The following is a 22,264-nucleotide window of genomic DNA, read 5'->3' as shown; positions in this document are numbered from 1 at the left end:
AACTGCTTAATTTTTCTAAGTTTTGGCACTTTATGGAACAAACTTCAGTTTCTTAAAAAACTCAGGTAGATAGAACATTTCATTCCCCGCTGATGCTAAAGAAATGAGGCGTTAGCATACTATGTCCACAGTCAGCTGTGCAGGGTGCTCATCACAGAACGAGATACAGAACTTCCTTCCAGGATCTATCCTCAGCTTCTAGTCTCCAATACAGGTGGAACTACCTACATTTTAGCCTAATAAAACAAAATTCAATGGCTTGGTGGCTTCATTCTTTCTAAGAAGGGCAGGAAGGCAGAGAACAGAGGGAGAGGGCATTCTGGTAGTTCTAGGAGGGTTCATTGGTACTGGCATTCAGAGATTTGGTTCAAGTAATAAGAACATGATGGCTATGAGGCAAAAAACTTTTTAAAATTTTCTTTACTCCCTGTAAAGGTAAGCTAGGTTTGTACCAAGCAAAATTCTCTCTCCACACCCAGAATGTAATCGTCAACTTTGCTCTCAGTCTTACAGATACATGTTACAACATGGATAGCTCAGGGCACATGATCCCTATCATTAGTTTAACAATTTCAAGTGAGAGACCTATTGATAATACAGTGTTGTGTTATCTCCATGCACTTAAGGGCAGTGCATTTATTTTAATTATAGTTTAGAAAGGCATGGAAATTATAGTGGTTAATTCTACTCAGAAGGAAAATGTTCTTTACTTCCCAGGAAGGTTATTTCTCAAAGATATGTATTATCCCTGGGAACTACTATAGTGGGAAGTGGTGCTCTTGGGATTTTTAGAAAGCTTCTGGAGAGAGGGAGAAGGGAAATCCTTCTAAGGTCTCCTTAGCAAATTGTGACAAGTATGTAAAGCTAAAGAGGTCAGATACTCAGTGGGACCTTCTCTAGTTCCAAATTCCATTTGAGGATCAAACTAAAAAGCAAATGGAAGGGCAGGTTGTCCACTTCCAGCCCAATTAATCAGATAAGGCCAAAACAAATCAATAAAATATCAATCAATCCAAAGTAGACTACCCAGATGGCCTTAATAATCCCTTAAGCAACTTGAGAGGATGATCATGGTTTGAGGTCACTGGGTCGATAGATGATATCTTGTAGGAAATCTGGTGACCAGTTAAAGAGCATCCACTGGAGAGAGGAAGGAGCTGGAAGGGAATGTGTAACAGCTGCTAGGAACGAAATACCTTTGGAAAAACAAGTAACTGAGATGACTGCAGATAAAACATCAAGATGTCCAACGAGATAACTTGGTAGGCAGACCATTAGAGGCAGGGAGTAGAATGAAGCTCAAGACCAAATTGAATTCTTAGTAGAAAGAAGAAGCTAATGAGTGTCACCAGCTAGGTGGTGCAGTGAAGAGAGTGCCAGGCCTGGAGCAAGGAAGTTGCTGTTCAGTTGTTTTTCTATTATGCCTTACTCTTTTGTTACTCCGTTTGGGGTTTTCTTGTGTTATGAGTGGTTTATTACTAGATTTATAAGCATTTATTAGTAAAGAGAAAGAAAGAAATAGATTTCAGCCTTCCAGCATCTAAGCTGCTCTATGTCAAAGATGTCCCAGGAGATAAGAGAGAAGAGACACCAGCCCAGGGAACAAGTTAGTTCAAGAACCAGGAGGTGGGAGTGGAGGGTGAGGAGGTGGAGAGAGAGAGAGAGAGAGAGAGAGAGAGAGAGAGAGAGAGAGAGAGAGAGAGAAAGGAAGAAGAAGGAGGAGGAGGAGGAGGAGGAGGAGAGGGAAAGAGGGAGGGAGACAGACAGACAGACAGACACCACCTCTCAGTTTTCTGTGCTGGCTTTTCAAAACTCTCTGGTCTTCCATGTCCCAGATCATAGGCCAATGGATTTCAAATGTCATGTGATGTTATACCAGTGCCCGGATACTATCACTATTGCTGGGATGAATTGGGTTAGAGTTTCCCTAAATATTTTACTTCACACATTTGGCAAAGATACTGGAGTAGTTTGTCCTTTCCTTCTCCAGCTCATTTTACAGATGAGGAAACCAAGGTAAACAGGGTTAAGTGGCTTGCCCAGGGTCACACAGGCAGAAAGTATCCAAGGCCATATTTGAATTCAGGAAGATTCAACCACTCAGGCCTGGCACTCTATCCACTGCACCACCTAGTTCCCAGGAAGAACAGAGTTCAAATCTAGCCTTAAACATTTAGTAGTTATGTTATTCTGGGCAAATTACTCAACCCCATTAGCCTGAACTTGTGAAGGAAATGGCAAACTACTCCTGTACCTTTGCCAACAAAAGCCCAGATGGGATCATGAAGAGTTAGCCATGACTGAAATTACTGAACCACAGAAATAATGCTTTCTTAAAGGGTGGTAAAATGAAGTTTCCTTATAGATTCTTACAAGGAAACATCCTTAAGAGTTGTTCCCACAGCTGACCTGACAATGTCTGGGCTGTCACGTAAGAGAACAAAGGAGCTCTAGCTTCCTCATAGCAGAAAAGAAGAATTCTTTGGGTCAGATGAAACGATTCTTTAGAATATTTGTACTGTTGATCACATAACAGATGCCAAAGAACTGCTGCTAGAGACAAATGTCTTTCCATTTTTCCTCATTGAAAATAGAAAGGGACTTTACCTGTAGGCTGAAGGTGATCTTTTGAAGAGGGAAAAAAGGGAGAAAGAGAGGGGAAGGTAATATGAAGATCAGATTTCATCCAGCAGAAGAATTTAGGTTGAGTTCTGAGAAAAGCTTTGTCTGTTATGGAGGGCAGGTCCTATATAGTCTTCTCAGGGGAAGTGTTTTAATTGGGGTCCTCTTTTGGGCAAAGGAAATTTAAGATGACTAATCAATGAGTCCTCATATTCAGAAGAAGTGTAAAGAGGAATATTGATGATGGATGCCTTGATAGTTTAAACTTTGAGACCAAATTTTGGTTCAGATTTAGAATAATTCCAATCATATGGGAAAATGCTACTTTGGTCATGGCTGAAATTGGATAGGTCAAGTGGAAAAAACAGATGCTATGTTCTCTATATTAGAAGGCATGTCAAAGGAGGGGCTGTATTCCATCTCCTCTCAGAGATCCTCACTGGAAATTGAGAGACAAAAAAAAATTAAAAGATATCACAAGAAATGATAGTCGCTAATTGCTTAGGGATGAGTTCTTCCATCTTCGTAGAACTCAGTTTAGAATCTTCTATAGTTAATTCTATCTAGAGAGAAAAATTATCTGATTTGTAAGCCCTCTATCTCCTGGAGTCAAACTCAGTCCTCACATGAAAGTAACATTATCAGTAGGGTGTCAGGCAAATATATGTTGAGATAGAAGAAAATGATTAATGGATCAAATTTAGCAAGTTTTGGGGAGGAAGTTGGGAGGGAACCCTCTTTAGACTTCACTGCATTCTCCCTGGTGCCCAAGAAAATATCCCAAAACAAAACATCTTTCAAAGACAAAATTAAACATCAAGCATACAATATAGGCAGAATTATTGACTCCTGGTGGCCTTTTATAGGTGCCATCACTGTCGGTAGTAATCAGTCTATCCTTCTCAGCATCAGTGGGGCTTCCATTGATCTGGTGCTTCCGGCGCTGCTTTGGAGAGCGTTTTGCACGGGAACTGTGAGAGGAAAAACAGGAATTAGACTTTGAGGGATGGTGCAATAATGAGAATCTGAAGAAGAATGGTGAACGAGGGAACCGAGAAAAAGAGATCAAAGGACTTAGTAATGGAAGAGAGTAATCTGAAGAACATTCAAAGGGTGACTAGCATGTGGCCATTGTTGGACTTGAGAAGGAGAGACAAAATTTGAATCATGTATTTATGCCTTTGAAGAGGACTCCACCGTCTTTGACTGTTGGTGACTTATAAAATGGTAGCACTAACACCTAAAGGTAAGGAAGTAGGGAAGAGTGAGAGCTGATTTTAGGAGGAAGATGAGGACTATTGTTTTGGACAGTTTTTAAAAAAATAATAATATCCTCTTATTGCTATTTTCATAATGTTTTATATTCAGTTACAGAATAAAAAATATTGGCAAATAATTTTTACAATAATAATAGCTAAAGCTGAGAATCTGAGTATTTTTGCAGCCAAGCAGGGTCCCATTTGAAGACATTTCTCAGTGAAGAACTCAATTCCTACATAATTTTATTTAAGTTGAAGACATCCCCTTTCCTGTTAGAATTACAAAAGAAGTTTCTTGGTAAAAAAACATCTAAAAATAGAATTTCTAAATAAGGCATCATCTAGAATAATGGTATTATGACCCAACTTTGGACTTTTTAAAAACAAATTATAAAGTGGAGAGGAGTACTATATTTTCAGAAAAGTTTAAGATAGACCAAGTCCTTCCCTTTAAGAAGTAATAGTAGAGCAATGACAAGACCAGACATTGAAGAAAAGTGGGTAAGGAAATCAGAAGGCTCTTGTGTCAGTATTAGTTTTTCTGGGTTTCCTTCTCAATCTTCCCCAAACATACCTCTTTCTTGGCTCTATGAACACAGTAGGCACACTGGCTGCAGGGTCCAAGATCTTGTCAATCTGCATCTGAGCCCTTCGATACACCCGATGTCGTTCTTTGGTGTCGCCCACTGACAGGTCATCAACCACTGGAAAATCATAATGTCCTCTGCGCTTGGCCCGGAGACGTATCTTGTTTCGGTGGTGTTCAATCTCCGACTTATGCCGAAGGGCAGTCTGAATCTTTTTTTTTTTTTTTAAAGTGAGGGAGGAAATATGAGAAAATTAATGTTCATAATGAGCTTTCTGTAAAATGTGCTCAGCAGGAACACCTTGGCAACAGTTTGATTCCTGCCATTTCTTCAAAGTCCCATAGTATAAGGGAATGAGTAACGAACTGAGAACCAAGAAGAGGCATGAGTTCTAATCCCTGGTCTTCCCTTAACCACCTTAGTTTTGCTCATCTACAGAATGAAGAGACTGAACTTTTTTTTTAGCCTCTCTACTATTATAGAATGGATACTAAGTATTGATTCGAAGGCAGAAGAGTGATAAAAGCTACAAAGTTGGGGATAATAGTGACTTGCCCAGGGTCACACAATTAATAAGTATCTGAGGTCAGATTTGAACTCAGGAAGATCAGTCGTCCTGACTTCAGACCCAGTACTCTATGCATGGCTGCCCAGAGTTAGCAAAGATCCAAGTTCAAGTCTAGCCTGAAACACTTCACTAGTTAAGAGATTCCAAACAAGTCACTTAACCTCTTTCTGCTTCCATTTTGTTATCTGTACAATGATATGTAGGGTTGTTGTGAGGATGAAATGAGATAAAGTTTGTAAATATTTGTAAAGGACTTTGCAGACTTTAAAGCACTATATAGATGCTAGTTATTAGAATATAAAGGGGATATTTCAATAACAAATCTTTCTTATTTTAACCCTTACCTTCCAACTTAGAATCAATACTAGGTATTGGTTCCAAGGCAGAAAAGCAGTAAGGACTAGGCAATGGGGGTTAAGTGATATGTGCAGGGCACCCAGCTAATTAGTGTCTGAAACCAGATTTGAACCCAGGACCTCCTGTCTCCAGACTAACTCTCTAACCACTGAGCAACCTAGCCACCTCGCCCATGACATTTTTTTAAAAGAAAAATTTCTTTTTTTAAAGAAAAAAATATTCCAAATCAATTAAATAAAAGTTTTCAAAAAAATTAAAATGAAAATAAATGAAAATTAAAAAAATAAAGAACAAAAATACCTCTTTGTTGATTTTGTTAGTTTCTGCCACTCGATCAGTTAGCACTGGGTGCTGAACTGGAGGTGTTGCGATTGGCTGCATGGCAATCAACTGGATCTTACTGGGGACCCGTTTGCTAGCTTCTGAAGAGCGGGATATCCTATCCACATGTTCAAAGATTGATGCTGATGAATGCTGTTCATTTCCAGGGCCGGTGAGTGGTGGTCCTAATAAAATCAATAGCAACAACCACATTAGCAAAAACCCATAAAGAAAAGACGGTACTCTTAACAAAACAGCTAACCAAAATATTAGCGACTCAGTGTCTGTTACAGAGCTGGGCATGATAAAATCTTTTGCTGGATTCCCCCAAGTCTGAGGGTATCTAGGCAAAGTTGATCATATGGCATCTGACTGAGGGCCTCCTGAAGGCCATCCCTATTTCCCAAAATCCCTCCTCCTCCAGGTGTCACAGTGCTTGATACCCAATGTACCAATAAGGAAACTAGGGACCTGTCCAAGATCACACATTAGTGTGAGCATCTGGATTGAGATTCAAACCCAGGTCTTTTGAATCCCCAAGTCTTATTCTCTTTTCACAACACCATCCTGTTGCTTTTACATTTTGGAAAGTACATTTTTATTTATTTCATTAACTATTTCCCAATTACATGTAAAAAATGTTTAACAATTATTTTTTAAATCTCTGAGCTCCAAATTCTCTCCTTCCTTCTTCCTTTCACTCTTCCTGATAATACAAGCAATTTAATATTACTTGTGAATTCTACAAGGTTTTTTTGTCTTTATTTTTATTTTTTACCAATTACATGTTTGTTTGTTTGTTTTTAAAACCCAAAATAAAGTTTCATTAATGTGGGGAACTTTGGGGGAGGAACTTTTCCTACCAATGCAGGCTGGCATTTTATTTAGAGTATAGCCAGGAACACTAAGAAATTAACTGACTTGTCCAAGGTTCCAGTTCAGTATCAGAGGCAGGACTCAAACCCATGGCTTCCTTACTCCAAGACTGACTCCAAGATTCACTACCACATTGTTTTTCTTTTTAGACTGCCACTATTCCATATCACTATGTCTCTTCTACCACAATTAGACATTCATTCCTCTAGGTTAAGTATTGCCTTCTCTAAGAAAGACCTTTGAAATGTACTTATCCCTGGGAAGAGACAGAAAAACCTATGAATGAATTTCTGTTTTCATTTTTAAGCTACCTTCTTTTTAGTTGGGGTTTTTTGTTTTGTTTTGTTTCCCAAACGACAGATATTCAGGAGAAAGAGTTATCCCATTTAAGAATTCTGAAACAAGTTCTGAGTTTGGGTTATTTACTGGATAATCTTGAGTAATTCGAAACAAAATAACTTCTACCATAGCTATTGGCTTTGAGGATCATCTAGAAAGAATGCAGATTGAATGACAAACTTGAATGCTAAAAAAACAGCCTCTTGACTGAAAAAAATGACAGTTGGGAGGTTGCAGATGAGCAGACATATACAAGTTAGCTTTAATCTTTCTTACTTTTCTGTTTTGACTTGGGAAAAGCATACAGGAGAAAAGGGCAACAGAAACCCAATTTCTCTTTACAAAAACAACTCAATAGATTGCAAGAAATATTCCACAGTTAATCAGAGCACCAATAAGGCAAATCAACCCTTTTTGTAGATAGCTGTAGGTTTCTGACACTGTTCTTAAATCCATAAATGAAGCCATAGCTAATAGAGCATACTGAAGTCACCAGAAATAAGTGGAACCAGCAGAGAACACATACAAGCACAAGGTCCAGGCTTGGCTCGATGCTTGAAAGAGAAGTGAAAGTTGTTTTTTGAGAAGTCAGATTTTTATGTGTAATATAAAATTTTTTGGTATTGAGGACATATATGTAACTTATCTACTAAATCTACTAAAACTAATCTACTAAAAAAAAGCTTTCTTTCACAAATGCTTTAGTTATCAGAGAAAAGGCATTGGTTTGTCTTTTTAAATGATTAAATCAAAGGAAATAGTTTTGTTTAAAAAAAAAAAACTTCCTGCCAACTCTATGATTCCATTGTTGTTATTGTTTACTTGTATCTAACTCTTCATGATCCCATTTGAGTTTTTTGTTGTTGTTGTTGTTGTTTTTGGCAAAGATACTAGGATGCTTAGCCATTTCCTTCTCCAGCTCATTTTACAGATGAGGAAACTGAAGGCAAACAGGTTTAAGTGACTTATCCAGAATCACACAGCTAGTTAAGTGTCCAAGACCAGATTTGAACTCAGGGCTTCCTTACTCCAGGCTGCGCACTCCACCACTGCACCACCTAGTTGCCGCCATACTTCTATTATATTTGACATTTCAGCTTTGTGACAGAGTGAAAGATAGTGAGTGAATCTCCAGAAACAATTGACTTTATATAGATATTTAAATTTACTTATTTATTTTTAAAATATTCCCAATGCCTAAGATAATATCTTATATAGGAAACAATGTTTAATATGATGATAGTGATTCGCTGTGGAGAATTAAGCAAATAATGGAAATTTGATTTCCCAGGTTAAATAAATTTTTTTTTAAGTTCTAGAACTTGAAATGCTTTGATGCTATCTTATTGGAATCCTAATATTACTACAAAAATTGTCTAATACTACCATTAAAGATCAAGTGAAATAATGTTTGTAAAGCATTTTGTAAATCACTACATGGTATATAAATGTTAGCTATTATTAGTATTACTACCGATTCTCTAAAAACCAAAATAGGAACGGACCACTTGGGGGCACTCTTCGTGCTTTGCCCTCATTGACAATTCCTGATGGCTTTTCCCCAGCTTCTCTCTCACTGGACTCTTCGCTTACTGTAGAGTCAGCATCTGAGGGAGAAACTCTGCAAAAACAAGACAAACCATGAGAAAAAGAAGGGTTAGACATCAGCTGATAAGTGCAAAACAGACTTAAAAAACCCAGTATGTACAGGCAGAGCCACAATTATCCTAAGCAAAGACTTTACTATATGAGTGCATCAAGGACCACTTTCACAGTTAGATAGACATTATTCATCATTTTGAGATTACTCAGTAGCCTGGTTAAACTGACATTTTGGATTGATCCAGCACACCACACCATTCAGCTAATTGCACCCTGGGAAGTCCTGGAATGCAAACTGCTAGATTGGAAGCTACAACGTCATACTATCTGGCACACAACCAGTTACTGAGACGAAGCTCAGTCCAAAGTAGACCCAGAGATTCTTATCTGGTGCTCAATTACTCCAATCTGGGAGACCAGGTTAAACTTGGAGTCATTCTAAAGATCTGGATCTGTTGGTAGGGGAATTCCCTTCAGGACCATCCCAGACCCAGCTCTTTCAGTTTTTGAGTGATCTTTCCAACCACTGGAGCTAGCCTCGGTTTACCTTGGACTGCCTTCTTACTCAACGTCTTACCACTAAAGCAGTGCCAGTTGCCAAGAGAAAATTTAGATTCTTTGTGTGTAAAACTGAAGTGTCTGAATTCTCCATATATACCAAACTAGGCAAAAATTACTTCTAGAACCTTACATTCCCTGGTGTTCACTCTAATGAAAAATGCCAGGACATTCTGATATCTCCAAGGGATTCTGGAATGTTAACATGAACTGTTTTTTTTGAATGCTGATTTTATTTATTCTTCTAAATTCAATTTTATTTTCCAAATCCAAATTCTTTCTCCTCCCTCAACCACTAAAAAGGCAAGAAAAATGAAACCTATTACAAATATGTATTATTATGCAAAACAAATTTCCACATTAGCTATGTTCCTCTCCCTCCAAAAAACCCAGAAAATGAAATAAGAGAGGAAAATATGTTTCAATCTACACTTCTGATTTCATCCGTTTTCTATCTGGATGTGGAAAGCATATGGAAGTGAAGAATCTCCATGACATGACATCGACAAAAAGGAAGCAAAAGAAATCTTGGAAAAAGAAGAGAGGAGGAAATACAGCAGTTGCAATCTGTGGGCAGGATGGCAAAGCCCAAGTGAGCAGCTGGACTACTGGGAAAGGTGATGTAGCATGTCACTTTCTGGCATGGATTGGTCAACCCTTAATCTAGTTTAAATCTCTGCCACTAAGTATTCCAACTGTTCCAAATCTCTAGCATAATCTTAAACAAATTTCGCTAAAGAAAGCTACATGACTTCTTTTGGCAGTCTGTTACAATAATTCTTTTTGAAAAACCTTACATTGTAGTAAGTGGCCCAACACTTATACAACTCCTTAAATCAACTGATTGCCTTGTTTTCACTTTGCTCATGTACATATTCAGGGAGGTGAGTGTCATTGGTCACTAGGTATTGAACTTAAACATATTTGAAAGAGTAAAATACTCTACAGCATATAAGGCAGTATAGAGAAATGTCCAATAATAACCTTCCTCTGTGACGGATGTTCTTTGAAGAGATCTTTGACTTGGGGCTTGGCACATCTCCATTTTCCGAGGGAGTAGTGTTATCCTTCACTGGTCCTGGCAGTGGTGCTGGCTCATGAATAATCAATATGTCATCTTTATTGTGTTGACCCAGATGCTGCTTGGCAAAATCAAAGCCCTTCACACTAGGGATTTGAAGCTATTAACAAAGGAAAGACACAGGTAAAAGAAAATAGTCAATCTGTAATAGAAAAAGTGGGTATAAAGAGAAGTGATGCCCATTGAAAGAGTATCAGCCAGTAAACTAAGTGGTAGTTCCAGTCCTATTTTAAAAAATTAAGCATTTACTCATGTACATGACATTGTACTATGCCCTAGGGTAGATACACAAATCCAGAACTTTAGAAGAATTCATAGACTTGTAAAAGATAATAACAGAGAAATTGAGTTAGAGTAGGAAGGAACCTTGGAGTTTAAATCAAACTCCCCCATTTTACAGATAAGGAAATAAGGCTAGAGAGATTAAATGACTTCCCCTGTCATTTAATCAAAGAAACAGTTACTAAGTTTGTAAGAAAAGGTTTTTTAAACCCTTATCTTCTGTCTTAGATCAGTTTCAAGGCAGAAGAGAGGTAAGGGAGAGGCAATTAGGGTTAAGTGACCTGCACAGGATCACACAGTGAGGAAGTGTCTGAGGCCACATTTGAATCCAGGACCATCTTTCTCTAGGCCTGGCTCTCTATCCACTGAGCTATTTAGCTACTCCCTAAGACAGTCTCCTAAGATGGGATTTTAATTCAATATAATTAAATATTATAAATTATAAATAGAAATAACATCATAAAATAACACATGATCAGTCACTAATCCATAAGTGATATTCACTCGGAAAAGTTGGTTATAGGCTAGTTTGGTCTAAGGAGTTTCCCTGGAAATGCTGGGACTAGAGCTGGTATTCAAAGAGTAGCAAGCAAGAAAAGAAGGAAGGGAAAAAGGCATTCTAGGCAGTGATGAGAAAAGGCAGAATCAAAAAAATATAAGTCATGTTTGGGGGACTAAGAGGAACTGACTAGCTGGAATGAAGGATTCCTGCTGGAGAGGATAAAGCTAAAGAGGCAGGTTAGGCAGGTTAAGGAGTTTGAACTTTGTCCTGTAGGTGATGGTGGCACAATGAAAATTTCTGAAGAATTAAATAACATAATGAAAATATTGTTTAGAAGATGAATCCAATAATAATATGGAGAGTAGATTATGGGAGATTTAGAGACAAAGGGACAAGCTAAGAAGCTATATGCCTTTATTACCTGCTATCAGGAGATAAAGGTTTTAACTACAGTGATGGCAATGGAAACAGAAAAGAATGGACAGCACAGAAACACATGGTAAATGAGTAATCGAGAAGTGAAGGAACAAGAGGAATCAAAGATGGTTCCACCAGTAAGTGGAACAAGGATAATAATAAAAGTAAAAAATGAGAGCAAGTTTGAAGGGTAACATCAAATTCTGATTTTGAATCTAGACACGTTTGAGGTGAATAATAATAATAATAATAGTACTTATGCCATCCTTTATGATTTATAAAGCTCTTTACATATGGCATGTCATTTGATCTTCATACTAGCCCTGAGAGATAGTTGTCATTATTATCCTCATTTCACAAGTGAGGAAACTGAGGTAAACAGAAATTAAGTGACTTGCCCAGGTCCCACAGACACTAGACTGAGGCTACATTTGAACTCAGATCTTTCTTTCTCACTCCAAATCTTAGCAATCTATCTACTGAAGCACCAAACTGCTTTCCAATTTGGAAATATAATACCTCTACTCACCTAGAGTATACACGTGGAAAAATCATTCTGAATGAAAACCCTTCCCCTAACCTTTCCAACCATCTCATTCCTTACTAATGATGGATAGATTAAGCATGCTAACACCCTTTATGCTAAGCCTGCCTCTATAGAGTTATCCAAGTAGAAACATCTGGGAGCCAGTCTGGGAAATGGAAACAGCTGGGAAAAAAGATATTGAGACTAGAAATGCAGTTTGGGAGTCACCTGCAAGGGAGGTAACAGTTGAAGCTGGAATAGTCAGACACTTGGGAAACGCTAACAACAAGAGGTCAGGAATAGTATTTTGGATTTAGGAAGATGAGTAGAGTGATGGTATTTAGGTACTGCTGCCTACATCACTTACCTCATCACCTTACCCCTGGACATAGCCAAAGTTTAGCTGCAGATTCAGGGAGAGAGCCAGGGGGCTATCCATACTTCCTCTACCACTGCCAAAGTGTCATGAGCACCATTCTGACCATTTTATTTACCTGTATCTGTTTGAGTGTCTTTGACCTATTTCCATTTTTAAAAAGAGTTCAGTAATAAGGCTCCCATTCAGTATCCTAATACTATGTAATCTCAGACAAGTTGCTTAACATTTTCTAGTTTCAGTTTCCCCATCTGAAAAATGGGGATAATATTTTACCTATAACAAAGAGTTGTTTAAAAGAGCAAATCAAATATTATTGAGTAAAGAGCTTTTCTTACTATAAAATGATACTACAAAACTGGAAGAGATTTTATATTATCTAATGCAACTCCTACACTGTACACATAAGGATTCTGAGACTCAGAAAGGATGCTGCCCTAGGCAAAATATTTCAGTGACAGAAGAGTCCAGAATTCAGATATAACAGCTATTGGTCTAATACTTGTTCCACTTTAATTCCCAAATTATTAACCCAAACTCTCCAATTTCTCTTTTTCAGCTCCAAACCTGACTTTTTGCACAATATTTAAGTCTCTAACTTAACAATTCTTCAGTTACAGAACAATTTTTAAAATTCAGTTTGAATTCTCATGCAAGATAGTCATAGAATCACAGAATAATCAAAACTAGAAGGAATCCAAGAGGTCATCCAGTCCAGCTTCCACCAGAAGTACAAATCGTGCCTAAAACATCAGACATTCAAAAGGGACATGATCTAATTTTTTTCTCTAGGTTTCCAAAAAGGTGATTTTATATAGGGCTTAGGCTTCATGTAAGAAACTTATTTTCTCCTAATGCCTGCTTATTTATTGCTATCTTTTCTAAAATGGAATTAATCAGATAACATTTCATCTTGGGTGTCTCCTCTCCCATCCAAAGTCCCAGTCATGCTTCATATCACTCTCAGCTCTTAGTCATCTCCTCCACAGTCTTTAATGAACACAACAGAGACCCCTTTTCCTCAGTTCTGGAAACAGAATATCAAATGAATACTGATATCCCTGGAAACAATGTTCCTGGGCAGTGTCAATCCAGAGTCCCACTAACTATCACTAGTTTAACTTTTCAGACAAAAGGGTCCCTTCCCAGCCACCATTTGCCATTTTTTTGTCTCCCTCATTAGGATGTAAATTCCGTGAGGTCAAGAACTTGCCTTTACTTTTGTACTTTTAACCACAATGCTTGCACAATTTTGCACAATTTGCACAATGCTTGGCACAAGGCAAGTGCTTAATAATGCTTTTTCTTTATTCATTCTTTCAGAAGGTTCACTTTAACTGCTCTGTAGTGACTACCACCAAGTGGTTCCCCCACAGATGCCAGTCCTCCGTATACCGGTTCCTATAAACTAACCAAAACCTGTCAGGAAACTAAATATGTTGTGGGAAGTCAGGAATCCTTATCTCCACATCTTTTTTCCAAGTATCCTAAAAATTAATTAATTAATTAAGAATATTTTTCCATGGTCACATGATTCATGATTCCTTCCCCCACTTCCCTCCCCACTCCTGTAGCTGGCAAGCAATTCCACTGGGTTATACATGTATCATTGTTCAAAATCAATTTCCATATTATTTTTATTTGCAGTAAAGTGATCTTCTAAAGCCAAAACCCCAAGCATATCCCCATCGAACCACGTAATCAATCATATGTTTTTCTTCTGCATTTCTGCTCCCACAGTTCTTTCTCTGGATATGGATAGTGTTCTTTCTCATAAGTTCTAGGTATTGTCCTGGATCATTGCATTGCTGCTAGTAGAAATTTTCCAAGTATTTTGATAGTCTCTCAGTGGATTTTTGACCCTTTTGCATTTCACTGAACATTCCCAGCTCAATTTCATCCTGGTTATTTGGTGTATAATATAATCTGTATTTTTCAATTATTGAAATATACTTTTTCCACTATCAATGGAAGTAAAGTTTCATTATTCACTAGGATTTTAAATATCAATGTTTAAAGCAATTTCACACTGTTAATATCAAGCATAAAACTTACATTAATATTCATAACAGAATGTAAGCTACTTGAGGACAGGGACTTGTTTTACTTTCATCTTTGTATCTCTAGGACTTCTTCCAGTGTTTGGCACCTACTAGGCACATGATAATTGCTGGATGATTGGTTGTTGCCTCTCATAGTAAGCACTACACTGCTAGCCCCCCCCCCCACTCCAACCCACCCCATCTGCCTAGTCAGTCTCTTCTTATATTGCTTATTGTCAAGTATCACCTATAGCACTGGATGCTTCCTTCCACCAAGTGGATGTTAATTATTTCAATCAATCAACAATCATTAATAAGTACCTACATGATATCAGGCTCAGAGTTGAGTATCAGGGATAAAAAAATAAATGCGAAAGAGTCTTTGTCCTAAAAGAGCTTATGTTCAAGGTCCTCATTTGTTGGTAAGCCTTCCAGTGTATCTGTTTTATTTCTCTGATGGTGTTTTTCTTCTATTTCTCATATATATATATATTATGTGATTTGGAGGATCCAGTCAGTCTGTCACTCCAGTTTTACTTCAGCACCAAATCAAATTCCCAGCAGTTAATTACTCCAACAGGGCAGGGCTTCGGCTAATTTAAAACTTGTGTTTTCTAAATATTATGGTTTTTTTCCAAGTTTTTAATTTAATAGTAACCATAATTATTATTATCATCATCATCATTCACATTGCACTTTAAAGTATTTCAAATGGACCTCTTAACTTTAAAAAGTGACTTTTTGGTTCAGAGGCAATTTATTCTTTCTATATACTTTGCCTTTACCTCCCTGCTAAAGTCTCTCAGTAACTATGGAATTAAGAAAAACATTATTTATATATCATTATCTCATCCACAAACTGAGACTTGGATACCCATCTCAAAGGCCTTACCTCAACAACTCAGTTAGGTCTTCAGGTCTCCCTACTCAATTTTCCCTGTTCAACATAACCAATTGCTGTACACTCTTCCCTGCTCCTGCCTTTGGAGGAATAGTATCTCTGCAATCAGCAGATACGTTTTCAGGGACTATCTAACTTTCGTGGAGTTTTTATTTGACTTTCTAGTAATATACATATATATGTTAGTGATTTAACACAGTATAATAAATAATATATAATAAAATAAAAGTATAGTAAATAGTACATGTGAGTAATATATGACATATAACATATACATATGTATATATAAATAATATAATCTTTGGTTTAGAAAAAATGATAGGATTTAGAGCTAAAAGGAACCTTAGAGGAAACTAAAGCCTTGAGAGGTAAAATTATTTGCTCAAAGCTCCTGTCAATAAACAAGGGAGCCAGGATTTAAATCCAGGTCCTCTGATAAGGTCAAAGAGATGTTAGGGTCTGACCCAGTGAGAAAAGAGCCATGAATAAATGTTGGGGTCTGGCCCAGGGAGAAAAAAGCCACAAATGATTCACACAGAAGATGCCTCTGTGTTCTCTCTAAGGCTAAAGCCTTGTTTGACATGGGCTGCAAGTGTCTTATCTGCGGAAATGTTCAAGGCTCAATTCTGGAGTGTTTTCATAAGCCTCTAAGAGATGTTTATGTTCTGTTCCTGGGAAAGTTTTAGACCTCTTGTACAAACCCTCCATAAACAAAAAATCTTTATGTCATCTCACAGGCAGATGTCTCGCCAATATACATATATCTTGATGTATGGATCTAATTGCCTAAGAGAACTCTCTCTATAAAAGCTTGCCTCTTTGTCATAATAAATGGAGTTTATGCATAACCTCCATCTGCCCCTATTTTGTATCTCCCTCTCCCTTTTTCTCTCAGTGTTGAAACTCTGGCGTCAATCGTCCTCTGACTCCAAATTCAGTGCATGCTCTTTGCATGACAGTAAGCTACCTCTCCATCTTTAGGAAAGATCTGAGTGGCCCTATAGGTATTTGACAGGTCTCTGGCTCCAGAACCAAAATCCTATTCCATGTTTTCTCTTTTTTAAATAAAAAACAAGTTTTTATTGTTCTTTTGTTTTACATCACCAGAATTTTTTCCCGGTATCTTTCCCCCTCTCCTCTCTCAGAAAATCAGCTCAGGCAAGAATCTTTTTAAAAAGAACAAGAAAAAAATGAAGAGAAAAAATCAGCAAAACTGATCAAAACACTGAAAAAGTCTAAAACTATATGCGATGTTCCACACCTGTGGACCCACCCATGCTCTCTATAACTGTATGCTTGTATAGGCTCTTGACAGATCAGTGAAAGTCAAATATGAATTACACCCATTCAATAGTTTTCAAGTGATGCCTTATATAAAGGATTAACTCCATTTTCAATATTGTCTCACCATCTGGGAAAGGTCAAAGAGTACACATCAATGTCCCATTTTTGAGGAGGAACCAGGAAGAAGATGTTGTATGTCATTAATCTCATGTATGCCTAGGACACCTGTGAAATACTGATAATTCACTTCCTGGTTCTGTCTAGTAGCTTAAAGTAAACCTGTCTGATTCTTCCCACATCATCCGCAGCTGATTCTTGATGATATCAAAAAGCTGTCAATACAAGAATCTACACTTGAGAAAAATTATCTTTCTAGAGAAGGGAAAGAAAAAATGGAATATGAGCTTCTTTGAAGAAAAGAATCCCCTACTTTTTTCACTCCTTCCTCAAGAGACCATTTATATGTTCATCATTTCATTAAAAATAAACTAAAAAGTTACCCTGTCCCAGAGTATAGAAAATATGCTATAGATGCCATATACAGAATAAGCATTATTCAGAAAGTTATACAAGGCAAGCTAGGATTAACTAGGGACCTCTAATAATTGTTAGAACCAGAGAAGCAGCATAGCATATTAGATAGCATGCCCAAAGTGAATTTGGAGAGACCTGAATCCTGCTTTTGACCCATTTTAGCTGTGTAATCACAGAGTTAACCTTTCTGAACCTCAGTTTCCTTATCTGTAAAACAGGAATATGAATACCTATAGTGCCTACTGTATAAAATTGTGGCAAGGATTAAACATGATTCTATTTGCAAAGAGTTTGGCAACCTTTAAAGTACTACTATTCTTTTTGGAGCCAAGTTTCAGGAAAAGCAGTTCTCTCATTTTAAATGCTGGTGATGTGTTGAAGGTAGGTGATGCTATAAGACTGTGAATCATGTAACATTAGAATCTCAGAAGACTAAAAATTGTAGGGGATCCAGAAAGGAATTGGAAGGATATGTGGCAGATGTAACCATATATGACACTATCAAAGACATGCATGACTTGAAAAAGGAAGTGGGACAATCACATATTGAGCATGAGATGGACTAGATGGGAAGCCTGTGGGCTAAATCTGTAGCTTCAAAATATTAAAAAATATATATTAAAAATCCAGAAGAAAGTCTCCAGAATGTTGAGCAGATCCTCTGTGGAGAATTTATAGAAGGATGTGAATGAGAAAAGGATAGAATAGGGAGGTACAGAAGATTTGAGGATTTAAGCAAGTGAAGGAACCCACCATCAATCAATCAAAAATTTAAGTGTCTGCTATGTGGCAGGCACTATGGTATGCTCTAGAGCGAGTAAAGACAACCTCTACTCTTAATTCCAATTCCAAAGATGTCAGCTTGCCTAAATCTTCTTTTGATAACTTCTTGGTCTTCCTAAAAGTCATTCCATCATGCTCCAGGCACTCCCTCAGATCACCTACAACTCCAAAGAAATTGCCATGCCCCTATCTGGGTACCCTCTGCTACTCCCTGTCCCTACCCACTACTCTGATGTCCAGTTACGCTTTGCTGTTGGCCTGAGTCAGATGTCTTTGGACAATTCTACTCCCCAGAATGAACCCCTAAGGACAATGATAATCTACCTAAACTCATTCCTCAATAATTAACATACTTTTAACCCTTCAATCTCTCCTCATACCAGTGATTCGGAACCCCTGGTGGGCATTGTTTCTGCATCTCTCTCAGCCTATCACTAACTACTCCCTTGTACATTTCCCTCTCAACCATAATCCCACCAACATCCCAATAAAGCTTTCCAACCCTTTCATCATGCTCTCTACAATGCCTACTTTGTAGATAACAAAATGGTTTTCTTTTTTAATTTTTCTTTCTTGCTCTCTTCTCTTTTCCCACTCACTAAAACCTGGCTTGCTCTCGATGACACCACTTCCTCGGTCAATCTTTCCAGCATAGGTTGCACCTTTACTTATACTCCTCCTGACTCACTGGTAATGGTAGAAGAGGTGGATTACTCCTTAGACCCCATGTTACTCTCCCTTTACCACTATCATTCAGTAACTACTCCTCCTTTGAAATTCACTCAATCCATATTAATCACATATTCAAGATTCTGGTAGTTGTCATTAAACCTACAAGTTACTTTTCTTTCTTCATTGAATTCAGTGCTTAATACCTAGTCTTTCTCCACTCCCTAACACCTGCTATTATACTAGAGGAAGTCAACATGCACATTAATACTTCCTCAAACACTATAAACTCGCATTTCCTCAACTTAATCATTTCCCATGACCTCCTCTTCTCCTAGACAAAGAAGATGGTCTAATCTTTGATCCATCACCCACAAATGCACCATGTCCATGTGCATGAACTCTGAAATTCCTTTATCTGACCACAATCTCTTGTCATTCTACCTCTCCCTCTATCTTTCACCTCTAAAACTAAATCTCTACTCTTCAGCTATTTCCCAGGTCATCACCCTGTATTGGCTATATTCCCCTTTTCCCATCAACCCTTCAATGAACCAGTTTGGCTCTATATTTTCCTCTTCTATTTTGTCCTTTTCCCTCTTATTCTACTGAAAATATTGCCCAGCCAAATATAAATGTTGGGTTATTGACATCATTAGCCACCTTTGCTCCATTTCACTTGCAGCTAAATGAAGCTGAAGAAAATCATGTTGATTGGATTTACTTCAAATTTATATCATATAACCTCAACTGGGCCCTCACTGTGGCAAAGTGATAGTTTTATATCTTTTTAATTGACTATGTCACTTACCCACAGTGGCCATTCCAAACCTTCTTCCTCACCCCTTTAGCTAAGAATCTTGCCTCACAGAAAATTTTGAAGACATTTGACAAGAGCTCCCTCCTTTGCCTTTTTCATCTTATATCACCCAGAAGCTTTCTGTCCCAATATTCTGTCTCATCCCTGTCTTACATGAAGAAGTAACCCTTCTCCTTACCAAGGCAAACCTCAGCATTCACAAATGATCTCATTCTATCCTGTCTTCTCCGTCTACCATTTCCACTCTCCCACTAATCTTCTGTCTTTCTACTAGTTGCTTCCCTACTGCCTATAAGATGCCCTAGTCCTTAAAAAAACCTTCCTTGATCCATCTATTTCTACTACCTATTATCCCAATACTATCTCATTCAGCAAATCTAGTAAGGTTTTTTCAATTCTCATCTTTCTTGATCTCTATGTAGCCTTTAATATTGTTGAACACCTTCTTAGATATTCTCTTTTCTAGATTTTCATGACACTGATTGAATGAAGCATTCATTAACTGCTTATTAGGGGCAAAGCATTGTGTGGGTTTCTGATCTCAAGGACCTCATATTCAAATGAAAGAGACAACACATATGGAAGGTTTAAACTACAAGTCAAATGGAGAGGTCCTATGGCCCTTTGGTGCAGCAGCAAAGAAGATGTAAATGCCCCTTCTTAGATGCCATTTCCACTGATAAAATGATATTAATTTCTGCTGTGGAGTCATTTGATAATGCCAAGAACTTTGGTAGCAAGATTTTTCTTTTAGGAGTCTTCAGTAGGTTTGGCTATATTACCTATAGGAGCAGTTGCCAGGCTGTGTGTCCAATATAGGTTGTTTCCCAGAATGATGCCTGAGGTCATTGGGCTATAAGCACTGCTTTTCGAAAGGTTCTTGGGATCAAGGCCTTAGGCCAGCATTGGCAAAGACATGGCACACTTGTAGAGCCAGCACTCAGGGGTGGGAGGGTGGGAGATGTTCTGTTTCCCCTCTTCCCAGAGCCCAAGGATATTTTTTGCATGCCCCATTCCTCCATCTAGCCACCCAAAGCAAGCACCTTCTTCCTCAGCTCTCTTTGGTAATGGGAGGGCTCACAGACAGCTTGAACTGTCTTCAAAGTCAGAAAAGGTTCACCAACGAGGCCTAAGCTATAGCTATCAAAGCACAAAATTTAATGCTATTCAAGGGTGGTAGAAGTTTGACTTATGGAACACAAGTTGATTCTTGGCTGTCCTTCACGGTGCCTTTTTGCTTCATGGGGGTTGATCTAACTGCCCCTTTTTTGATGGTTGGTATTGGTGGACATGGCTGACCCCTTCTCTACATGAGGTGCTTCCCTAAATGATGGCAGCAAGGGCTGAGAAGAAAGCAGATCACTGGTAATGGGCACAGGAGAGAGGAACCCTTATTATCAAGATATCTGAACTCACTGTGCTGGGCTATCTTCATCAGTGTCTGAGGGTCTGGTTTCTCCTAGTTCTTCTCCTACTTCTCTGATTATTCCTTAATCTCCTTTGTAGGATCTTCATTCAGGTCATGCCCACTAATCATGGGTGTCTCCCAAGTTATTTCCTAGGTCCTCTTCTCCATGTACACTGTTTCAATTGGCAATTACATCAGCTTAAACTATCATCTCTATGCAGATAACTCTCAAATCGATTTGCCTAGCCCTAAACTCTAGCTTCACATCTCCAAAAACCTACTGGACATTTCAAACCACATTTCCCACAGGCATCATAAATGAACATGTTCAAAATGGGCCTCCTAATCTTTCACCCTAAATCCTCCCTTCCTTCTATCTATGCTTCCCTATTACTGTCAAAGTTGCCATCATCCTTTCAGTCACCCAGGCTGCTAACCCAGGTGCCATTATCAACTCTTCATCCCCACCTCAAAATCCAATATGTTGGGGATCCTGTCCATTTAAACCTTCTTAACATTGCTTATATATGATACTACCACCAACCTTATCACTGCAAAAGCCTAATTGGCCTTTCTGCCTTAAGTCTCTCTCAAGTCCTGTCCAACCTCCAATCAACTATTAAACTGTTCTTCCTAAACCTCAAATCTGATTAAATCACCTCTTTTATTCAATCAACTCCAACCACTCTCTATTACCACCAGGATCAAATATAAAATACTATTTGGAGTTTAAAGCATTCATAATCTAACCCCTTCCTACCTTTCCAGGATTCTTACAAATTACTTCCCATAAAGTACTCTGTGATTCAGTGACACTTGTCTTCAAACATGATACCTCATCTCTTAACTCCAGGCTTTTTCACTGGCTTTTTCTCTAGTGCCTAGAACTCTCTTCCTCCTCATCTCCACCTCTTGGTTTCCCTGGCTTCCTCCAAATCTCAGCTGTAGTCTCACCTTTTACAAGAAGCCTTTCCTAGTCCTCCTTCTTTCTCAGACTGCCTCAATTTATTCTACATAAATTTTGTTTATACATAATTGTTTGCATGCTGTATATCATCCTTCATTAGAGCCAAGAGATGCCCAAAAGTCAGGACTGTTTTCTGCCTTTCTTTGCTTCTCCAGTACTTAACACAGTGTCTCACACATGGTAGGCACTTAATAAATGCCTGTTGATTGACTCTCTAAGATCACACATTATATGTGTGTGTGTGTGTGTGTGTGTGTGTGTGTGTGTGTGTGTATGTGTGAGTATTCATAATATAACACTCAATATAACAGGAAATTTGGAAAATAATAATGGCTACTGGATTGGTTTTATCCTAAAGAATCCTAAAGAAGGATAATGTCAAAGAATGTTCAAATTACTGAACAATTGTGCTCATTCACTCACTAGCAACATTATGCTTAGGATTCTGTAAGCTAGACTTCAGCAATATACGAACTGAGAATTACCAGAAGAGCAGGCTGGTTTTCAAAGAGGCAGAAGAACTAGAGACCAAATTGCCAAAATTTGCTAGATTATGGAGAAAGCAAGTGAGTTCCAGAAAACA

The 22,264-nt window shown here is 38.1% G+C and overlaps 1 protein-coding gene across 1 annotated transcript in view; it reads right to left on the bottom strand.

Annotated features, from left to right (window-relative positions):
- Positions 1 to 22,264, bottom strand: part of KIAA1549 (KIAA1549 ortholog) — a 183,206-nt gene that overhangs the window by 47,922 nt on the left and 113,020 nt on the right. Inside the window, exons 14-18 of the mRNA XM_044679012.1 lie at positions 10,074 to 10,270; positions 8,435 to 8,550; positions 5,694 to 5,899; positions 4,456 to 4,679; positions 3,428 to 3,593 (exon numbers count right to left, since the gene is read on the bottom strand). Of these exons, the coding sequence (XP_044534947.1) occupies positions 3,428 to 3,593; positions 4,456 to 4,679; positions 5,694 to 5,899; positions 8,435 to 8,550; positions 10,074 to 10,270 (909 nt within the window). The remainder of the gene's footprint in view (positions 1 to 3,427; positions 3,594 to 4,455; positions 4,680 to 5,693; positions 5,900 to 8,434; positions 8,551 to 10,073; positions 10,271 to 22,264) is intronic.

Source organism: Gracilinanus agilis, chromosome 5 (genome assembly GCF_016433145.1).
Source record: "Gracilinanus agilis isolate LMUSP501 chromosome 5, AgileGrace, whole genome shotgun sequence".
Classification (NCBI taxonomy): Eukaryota; Metazoa; Chordata; class Mammalia; order Didelphimorphia; family Didelphidae; genus Gracilinanus; species Gracilinanus agilis.
This window is presented reverse-complemented; position numbering and strand designations above follow the sequence as displayed.